Source organism: Saccostrea cucullata, unplaced genomic scaffold (assembly GCF_032062105.1).
Source record: "Saccostrea cucullata isolate Sc308-1 unplaced genomic scaffold, CSIRO_AGI_Scuc_v1 ctg17771, whole genome shotgun sequence".
Taxonomy (NCBI): Eukaryota; Metazoa; Mollusca; class Bivalvia; order Ostreida; family Ostreidae; genus Saccostrea; species Saccostrea cuccullata.
In genome coordinates, this window is record NW_026925843.1 from 1 (window position 1) to 10,462 (window position 10,462).

General features: G+C 40.2%; 1 protein-coding gene across 1 annotated transcript; it reads right to left on the bottom strand.

Moving 5' to 3' along the window:
* Positions 1-3,049: 3,049 nt before the first annotated feature.
* Positions 3,050-6,292, bottom strand: LOC134269894 (uncharacterized). Its single transcript, XM_062752076.1, has 2 exons — positions 5,528-6,292; positions 3,050-5,110 (listed from the first exon to the last, which is right to left on the bottom strand). The coding sequence occupies exons 1-2, from the start codon at positions 6,290-6,292 to the stop codon at positions 3,050-3,052; spliced, it is 2,826 nt and encodes a 941-aa protein (XP_062608060.1).
* Between the last annotated feature and the right edge of the window lie 4,170 nt (positions 6,293-10,462).

Sequence of the window (10,462 nt, forward strand, 5' to 3'; positions counted from 1 at the left end):
CATCCCGAGATCATCACAGACGACTTCGAGGACGTGAGAAGTATTTCGGTCTCATTCACTGTCGGGTCTCACCACCCCGAGGCCTCTTTCACCCCGTATTACCTTATCGGACGGCAGGCAAGTTATTATTTCCCTTATGTCGCACGTGTGCCCAACAACAGGACTTTACGTCTCAAGATCGATGTCAACACACCGACCTGGAACGTAGTCTCACGGGTACTTGGGTGACGAGCGAATTACATAAAGCCCTAGACATGGGCTATACCTTAGAGCGAATTTACGAAGTGTGGCATTTTAAAGAAAGCAGTCAAGACTTATTTAAAAACTACATCAATACCTTCCTCAAGATCAAACAGGAAGCGTCCGGATTTCCCCCCGACTGTAAGACCTCAGAACAAGAACAAGATTACATTCGACAAATCTTCGACAAAGAAGGATTCATGATAGATAGGCTCAGTATCGAGAAGAATCCAGTGAAAAGAACCATTGCTAAACTCTTTTTAAATTGTCTGTGGGGAAAATTTGCTCAACGGTTGTTATTACCCAAAGTCAGATACTTGGACGAAGTAGAGGAATTACACCAACTCTTACAAAATTCGACTCTCAACATCAAGGGTGTGCGACTCTTAGTCAATAAAGAAGATTCCAATGAAGACAAGATTCTAGTGAATTTTCAAGACAAAGAGGAATTCGTCGAAGAATGTCCCTTTGGAAACGTGATCCTGGCTTGTTTTACCACCGCCTATGCCCGCTTACATCTCTACGAGACTTTACAACCTTTAGAAGAACGAGGCCTTTATTTCGATACGGACAGTATCATTTACCAACATAGGGAAGGAGCTTTTAATCCTACCTTGGGTCATAGTTTAGGAGAATGGACCGACGAATTAGACGGGGATCACATCACCAAATTCATGTCGGCAGGTCCTAAAAATTATGGTTTCCGGACGGACAAAGGAACCGAGACCCTTAAATGCAAAGGAATCACTCTCAACCATCGTACCTCTCAGTTGGTGTGCCCAGACACTTTAGAAAAAATGCTCAAAGGAGAAATAGAGGAAGTGACAGTCCCTTATCCCGACAAAATCCAGAGGACCCGTGATCATGAGCTCGTGAACAAACCTTCAGAGAAAACGTATAGAATTGTGTATGACAAGAGACAAATTGTAGAGAATTATAACACTTTACCTTATGGTTATTGATATGTTGATATGTTTGTTTGTTTGTTATTACAAATAAAAAATTGAATGTTTTATGTGTTGTTTCTTCTCTATAAAAAAGGGGGGCAATACAAATCAAAAGTTCAGTCATGACTGATAAATTGCTAGATCAACCCATGCGTTATCCCCAGTATGCTCGGCTCTCAAAGAGAGAGAAGCTACTTTTGAGCAGGGATGGCCAGAACCTCTCTTAGGAAAAATACCAGACCTAGCTCGAGCCGGGTTTTACTACAGGGGAGTGAAAGATAAAGCTACCTGTTTTCATTGTGGAATGATTTTTAGTAATTGGGATCCCGAGGACGATCCTTGTGTAGAACATGCTTATTGGAACCCCAATTGTCCTTACATCAATCTGTATAAGGGACGAGGGTGGGTGATGAATGTGTTTATTACGTGTTTAGAACAACAGGGATATAAACCTTTACCTGAGATTAAACCTCTACTGAACCCACAACCAGACGCCCAGGCTCGAGGAAAATGTCACATTTGTTTAGACGAGGAATTACAAATCGTTTTTCTACCTTGTGGACACGTATGTTGCTGTGCTTTGTGTGCTCCTTCCTTTCAGTTTTGCCCCATCTGTCGAGGCGAGATTCATCAGTCCAAACGCCTATTTCTGTGTTAACTATAAATAGGACCCTGAACTCAAATTTGGTGTTTTAATAAAGTTACCTGATCCCATAGGGGACAGCATCCTGCTCTTAGCAGGACCCAGACATCCCAAGTATCGGGAATTCAAATGGAAAATCAAATATGTCTTGCCTCACCAAAGAGAGGGACCCGAAAGCACTTTGTTTCAAATTGAGACCTGTTTGTCCTGGATTCTTATCAAAGAAATCTTGAATACACTCCTCTTTGTTTTTCATCCATTCTCCTTTCTGACTAGAACCTTCAGGTTCTACTATTTTCCAACGATACTCTGAGCTTAAAACTTCCATGATGTGCTCTGTCCCTCATTCAGATTAGAAATGATCTCTAGGATTTTGTAGGTCTCCTTTTTATATAGACTCTCAGGTGTAGTTATTTTTTAACTTGCAGAGGAAAAAAACCAATAGAGAATTTTTAATTAGGAATAATTCAAAAATCTCATTCTTTTATCACTGAGTGTGACAAAAAAAAATCTAGGACTGAGGAGCTTGGTTAACAATAGAAAACACCAAATTTGACTTCAGGGTCCTATTTATAGTTAACACAGAAATAGGCGTTTGGACTGATGAATCTCGCCTCGACAGATGGGGCAAAACTGAAAGGAAGGAGCACACAAAGCACAGCAACATACGTGTCCACAAGGTAGAAAAACGATTTGTAATTCCTCGTCTAAACAAATGTGACATTTTCCTCGAGCCTGGGCGTCTGGTTGTGGGTTCAGTAGAGGTTTAATCTCAGGTAAAGGTTTATATCCCTGTTGTTCTAAACACGTAATAAACACATTCATCACCCACCCTCGTCCCTTATACAGATTGATGTAAGGACAATTGGGGTTCCAATAAGCATGTTCTACACAAGGATCGTCCTCGGGATCCCAATTACTAAAAATCATTCCACAATGAAAACAGGTAGCTTTATCTTTCACTCCCCTGTAGTAAAACCCGGCTCGAGCTAGGTCTGGTATTTTTCCTAAGAGAGGTTCTGGCCATCCCTGCTCAAAAGTAGCTTCTCTCTCTTTGAGAGCCGAGCATACTGGGGATAACGCATGGGTTGATCTAGCAATTTATCAGTCATGACTGAACTTTTGATTTGTATTGCCCCCCTTTTTTATAGAGAAGAAACAACACATAAAACATTCAATTTTTTATTTGTAATAACAAACAAACAAACATATCAACATATTAATAACCATAAGGTAAAGTGTTATAATTCTCTACAATTTGTCTCTTGTCATACACAATTCTATACGTTTTCTCTGAAGGTTTGTTCACGAGCTCATGATCACGGGTCCTCTGGATTTTGTCGGGATAAGGGACTGTCACTTCCTCTATTTCTCCTTTGAGCATTTTTTCTAAAGTGTCTGGGCACACCAACTGAGAGGTACGATGGTTGAGAGTGATTCCTTTGCATTTAAGGGTCTCGGTTCCTTTGTCCGTCCGGAAACCATAATTTTTAGGACCTGCCGACATGAATTTGGTGATGTGATCCCCGTCTAATTCGTCGGTCCATTCTCCTAAACTATGACCCAAGGTAGGATTAAAAGCTCCTTCCCTATGTTGGTAAATGATACTGTCCGTATCGAAATAAAGGCCTCGTTCTTCTAAAGGTTGTAAAGTCTCGTAGAGATGTAAGCGGGCATAGGCGGTGGTAAAACAAGCCAGGATCACGTTTCCAAAGGGACATTCTTCGACGAATTCCTCTTTGTCTTGAAAATTCACTAGAATCTTGTCTTCATTGGAATCTTCTTTATTGACTAAGAGTCGCACACCCTTGATGTTGAGAGTCGAATTTTGTAAGAGTTGGTGTAATTCCTCTACTTCGTCCAAGTATCTGACTTTGGGTAATAACAACCGTTGAGCAAATTTTCCCCACAGACAATTTAAAAAGAGTTTAGCAATGGTTCTTTTCACTGGATTCTTCTCGATACTGAGCCTATCTATCATGAATCCTTCTTTGTCGAAGATTTGTCGAATGTAATCTTGTTCTTGTTCTGAGGTCTTACAGTCGGGGGGAAATCCGGACGCTTCCTGTTTGATCTTGAGGAAGGTATTGATGTAGTTTTTAAATAAGTCTTGACTGCTTTCTTTAAAATGCCACACTTCGTAAATTCGCTCTAAGGTATAGCCCATGTCTAGGGCTTTATGTAATTCGCTCGTCACCCAAGTACCCGTGAGACTACGTTCCCGGTCGGTGTGTTGACATCGATCTTGAGACGTAGAGTCCTGTTGTTGGGCACACGTGCGACATAAGGGAAATAATAACTTGCCTGCCGTCCGATAAGGTAATACGGGGTGAAAGAGGCCTCGGGGTGGTGAGACCCGACAGTGAATGAGACCGAAATAACTTCTCACGTCCTGGAAGTCGTCTGTGATGATCTCGGGATGCCCTAGGGGAAAGGGTCTGTGTTTCAACACGTAAGGGTATAAGGAACAGACGTCCACGTATCTCATGTCCCCTTCTTCACAATATAATTTAGTGGCATTGGTCCGGCCTCCGTACAGACCTTCTCGAGGTTTCAAAGGATCCGGAATGTCCAGATCTCGTACAAATTGTTGTAAACTCTCATCTTGTTGCACTTGCTGATCAAAATCGTGCTCCCAGATACTACACACGGTGTACCCCATGTCCTTTAAATCCGCAGTCCTTCTGAGGGTTTTCTCGTGTAATTGTTGGTAAGTAAATTGGGTCCGGTGAGGATGAGTTTCCGTCTGTAAACTGGGATAGCAAGTGGGGCATCCGTGCCAATAACACCCGTAAAATTCGTAGACGGTACGAGTCGCTTCCTGGTATCCGTCGACGGTATAATTTCCGATGGGGACTTCGCCTCCGTTTCTGGCATGTCGTATGTGACATCCACTCTGATGACTCATCCAGGTGAGCCACCGACAGGCTTTGGCCGAATATTGTCGTGCCGGTTCATACCCGAGGTTCGGAATGATGGCAATGGTGTCTTTAGGCATGAAATTTCGACGGTAGGCTAAGTTAGCAGCACTGGCAAACGTGATGGATTCCTGGAAAGGGTCCACGTTGACCAACTTCTTGAGGGTACTTCTAAAATGTGCACAGCATCGTCTTAAAATGTCGACGTCCGAGATACAATACCCTACAAACTCTTTCTGGAAATCAAACACTTTTCCCCTCTGTTGGTCGTACCATTGGTAAAAAGCTTTTCGTCCGCTGGTAGACATTTCGTCCGGTTTGTAGAAAGCTGCCGGTGGATAAGGTCCTACGTAATTCTGGTTCTGTTCCGTATTAAAAAAGTGGGGGAAATAACCTTTCTTCAATTCGTCGAATCCGAAAGCGGAGGGCATCTTGGCCAAAGGAAACGTTAAGAAACTATACGAGTCGATGAATTTGAGTCCACATATTTCCATGTACAAGATCTTACTCCCGTTCATGATCACGTTAGGTTTCAGGCAAGAGGAATGCACCAGGTGATTCAAAATGAATTGTCCGTCGTAGCCTTTGAAGTTATGGGCGATGACGATGGCCTCGTCGTGTACTAAAGTGGAATTCTTAGTACCTGTAGTGGGTTGTAATAACCAGTCCATGAACTTCTTTAAGGTGTCTGGTCCTTGAAATAGGTGCTGACGGGGTCCCATGTGTTGACAATGAGGACAGGGTTGGTCTATGGGTAAGCCATCGCAATGTTGACAGACGCGATGTGCCACACATAGATTAGGAACGTGAATGCCCGATTCCTGAGTGCATTCGAAATCGAAATAAATGTAAAACTCTAAGGTTTCTTTCCCCTTCTTCTTCTTCTTCTTCTTGGGCTTCTGTTGTACGTAGCACCGGTGATCGGCATCGACGATTTTCTTACAGATCTTACACTGTTTCTGATCTCCGCATTTGTGATGAGGTAATAATTTCTTAGGTATCCAGGACTGACACTTCTCGCATAGCCCCATTAAATTGCAGACAGTAGTGGTGGTTTTCTTACTATGAGGTCTTAAATGATTTTCGTAGCAGGTCCTGTTCTTAAACATTCCTTGGCATTCCCGACATTTAATCTCGATCCCTTCATCGGGACATTTAGGGTGTGGTCCTAAACAATAGGGACAGCGATGAGGACACTTGGACCGATGGTCTGTGACATGACTGTACCCCACGTCGCAATGATCACAGTAATAGGGGTTCCCAGTCACTCCCGGCATCGATATGATGGCATCGTAATGACGGTTGTCTAACAAAATGTTCAAACAAGTTCCATCTCCCCAGCCTTTGAAGATGCGCTCTAAACAGAGTTTAGTGGAAGTAGATTTGAATTGAAATATTTTCAGACGATACTGAGGAGCTAATACCTGTTGTAATTTCGGCCACTCTAGGGCTCCACAAGCTTGAGTGATATCACATCCGGCCTGTTCCATGAGGGCTATGGCTTCTCGTTTCTGGTCATTGGCTCTTACATCTCCTAATCTCATGCGTTTCCATTGTTTTTCCCATTCCGGGTCTGGATGTTCGGGTTTTTGACTGTGTAATCGAGTGACGACGATGGCTCTAGCTAAACAAAATTTATCCCAGGGATTGACGATCCGAACGATGGATTGTTTATTGTTCTAGAAAGTTTCTTTATCCACTTGTAAATGTTTGTTTCTGTTTCCACCACTCCCCTGGGGATTCTCGATATGAAGCAGTTGGAATTCCGTGGAGCCGTCGCCCAGTTTGAACTCCTTTTTGGATTGTTGCACACGTTGTATTTCTTTTAAAATGACGTCTTCGTTTAAATCTTTACATTGCGTAAACTGGTACGAAATGTCTGATTCCAGAGAATGGTGATGAAGGTTCAGGCGGAGGTAATCGTTAGGATTACACTGCATTTCAGATTTGAAGTCTTGTAACATGTTTCTGAATAATCGCCGAAGGAAAGATGTGTTTTCTTCTTCTTCTGGAAATTCATCGAAATGAACGATATATTCATTTTCATGCGCTTTAAATTTTGGAGAGGTCCTTTCTTGAGTTAGTCTCATATGATAATACTCAGAAATGGGTTTAGGTGGTAAATCTATTTCTCTCTCGGTACTTTTTCGTTTCAATATTCGTTGAGCCTGTAACTGTTTTTCTCTAGTAGAATCCATGACCCCAATAGGAGCTGGCTCTGACTGTAGAATGAGCCGAAAGTCGGAGAAAACCTGTATTTATACAGTGGATGACGTCACAATGCATAGGTAAGTCTATGGTATTTTTGCACACGGCCCCCCTTACAGATGATGCAACAGCTATAAAAAGATGATGCAACAGCTATAAAAAGATGATGCAACAAGTATAATAAGATGATGCAACAGATATAAAAAGATGATGCAACAGGTATAAAAAAGATGATGCAACAGTAAAGGTATATAAAGCGGAGATGAACATGAAGGATCATTCTGTGTGAGTACTTGGAATTGAACACAGGTAAAAAAAAAATGGAGCAGACAAAAAATATGACAGAGGAAACGGAGTATTGTTGGTCTATTAACGGAGAACATTTTGGAAAATGGATGAAAACTAAAGAAGAAGCCATCCAGAATTTTTATGAACGCAACAGAAATTATTTAAAATGGCCACCGAATTTAAAGTACAAAAAATTTTGGTTGGTAAAGAGTGGAATTGGATCCTGAAGATTATGAAAAAAATCATGACACCAGAGAGGAAAAATACTGTCTGAAGGAGAGAAAAAATGGATATTACGGTTATCAAAAATACCAATTGGAGATCATGAGTGGACCTTATTGTGGGGAGAAGAGTTCCTGGAAAATTCAACTTGGATTGTGTTTTCATCAATTGATAGAAAAGAGGTTTCGAGAAGAAAAGAAGCTTATAGGAATTTTTACAGATAGGCCTATTTATAAGGTGTATGTATATTGTCGCATCCCTTTATCGCCTGAAGAAAAACAATCTCAAGAAAAAGGAGAGGTAAAACAAGAGGAAACTATCCCTGATGACTGATAAGGGACAGAAGAAAAAGAAAATGTAATTGGATGTATGTATTTTTTCATTGTGAATAAAAATTGAAAAATCAAAATCTGTGTTATTTGTTATTGTTTTGAGGAAATCCAGTTTGAAAGATGATGCAACAGGTATAATAAGATGATGCAACAGGTATAAAAAAGATGATGCAACAGATATAAAAAGATGATGCAACAGGTATAAAAAGATGATGCAACAGATATAAAAAGATGATGCAACAGGTCGTAGTAGCAGCGTACCGATGTAAACACAGTGTAAACACACCCCGTATATAGTGGGGCTATATGTAATGAATTGACCAGGCTATCCCCACAGACCCCCCTAATCTGCACTCTCTTGACCCACCTATCCCCCACAGGGGCTGCACTCCCTTGACCCCCTATTTCCCCCACAGGGGCTGCACTCTGTTGACCCCCCTATCCCCCCAGCCCCAAAAAAGTGCACTCCATTGACCCACCCAGAGGCTCAGCCAATCAGAATCCTGTATTGTTGACCTCATTTGCATAAAAAGTGCACTCGCAACGGCAACTGTATTTGGAATAAATCAAAGGGCTTTGTAACCGTTAAACTAAAGTCTGAAGACCACTATCTGGCCATCTGCGGGTAACCAAAACCAGGCCGGACCGTCAGATCCCCCCCCCCCCCCCCCCCCCCTGTAAAAACTGCTGCTACAATTGCTGGATGAAAAAATGAGCGTAAAAGTGCAAACATTGTTCGCAAGAGACTGAAATGAGATGGTATTCCTCCACGCTATCCGTACATTGGAAACCCACTAGCATTGAGACGTCGCACCGTACATATTGTTATGCCCCTTGAATTTGGGGGCGATGAAAATGACATCAACTTGACTTTTCAATTTGCAACAAAGGACTATAAAGTTGAATGGCCTTGATTGAAAATTTATATCCTTTAATTAGAGTTCTGTTTTTTTGTGAATCGAGGTAAATAACATTTCTAAAGACATGATACAATAGATTTATCAAACTTTAATTAATTCTCAATCTGTATTTTTTCTATTTATTCACTGTTTTAAGGAAAAAGGTAGTGTTTTTTTAAATGTCACAATTAAAATATTTTGAATAAACTGATAAATACAACAAACCCAAGGTTACAAAACCATACTCATATATTGTAAGAATTATAACTATGTTAATTCCCATTTCGATAGGCCAAGGGTCCTAAGTATCTAAATATAGGCTATCATGTGTACGGATGTTTGACCAATGACGTTGAATAACATGGACCGAATAAAGTTGAAGTTCAGACCTATTTTTAGATTAGCTCATTTTGTTTAAATAATATTTCACTAAGTACGCTTTTCTTCATTCAAAATATGCTAATGAAGTTGGTTATTATTACCATATTTTTATATCTTGTACCATGTGTGTTTAAAGTATGGACGGGAGACAAATTGATCTGTGTCAATCCAATGAAATATTTGCCATCGAGCAATATCAATGTTAATAAGATAATCCATGTTAATTCTTTGACTGAAACTTTACTTTATATTAAAAACTAGAAATTATGATAAAATATTTCATAATACAGAAAAATAAATCTTGATACTTTCATCACCCACCTTTCACTTTCAATGATGCATAGAAAAGGGGAGATAACCCGTAAACCTAGTGACTAAGTACTGACACTGTATGGATGAATAAATAAATTCCGGCTTATCTCATTTATTCGTTTTTTCACAAAAAGGAGGTGAATGATGACATATAATTAAATGATAGAGCTTTGATAACGACGCGTTTTGTGAGATGAACTCAAATATGCGGTAATATATTATAATATCAAAACATAAACATATTTATTAAGAATTATCAGTATAATATACGTAAACCATAAATTTTCTTGATTTTCCAACCCTGATTCTGTGTCCCTACATTTGCATTTTGTTATTCTCAGTCAGAAATTCAATAGCATTCTAAAATATTGCATGGTGTGAAGGGTCCTCCTCCACCAATTTTATATTGAACAGTGTATATAAATTTAAAACTTTTGAAATTTACAAAATCTGAAGAGGAAAATGTTTGTGTTCAATCCTCCCTCGATTCTTGATACAACTTCACACCATCCTAACAAAGAAGTGTAGATCAAGTTGCCTTGTAAAGTTCTCGTAGTGTTCAAGAAAATGTTGTTGTTAAGAGAAGTGTTGACTAGATCGAAGTCAAGAATGGCTCAAGCCTCTTGGTACGAAAGCCTGTAAGTGAATCATGAAGAATCTGCAGGCACACTTAGATTGCATAATTATACAACTTTTCTCACCAAAATATGCACACAATATGAACCCAGATGATAAAGTTTGAGAATTTTCTTGCTAATAGAATGACCTTTCTACCCTAAAAGAAAAAAAAATATACGCGGTCACGAAATAAAGAGCCACATGTCTTAAATATTAGATATTTTTTATATCCCCTCCCAGCTCCCTGCTTGAAAAGCGGGAGGATATAAAGTAATCGGTGTGTCTGTCCGTCCGTATTTTACGCTTTGGGATACCCATCTTTTATCCACAACACCTCTCATACCACTGAATGAAATTTGATGCAACTTTCACAGACGCTTTAGTACATATTGCCATTGTGCACCTCCTCTTTTACTTCTTATCGAACACATATTTTGGGTTTCAAAACATGGAC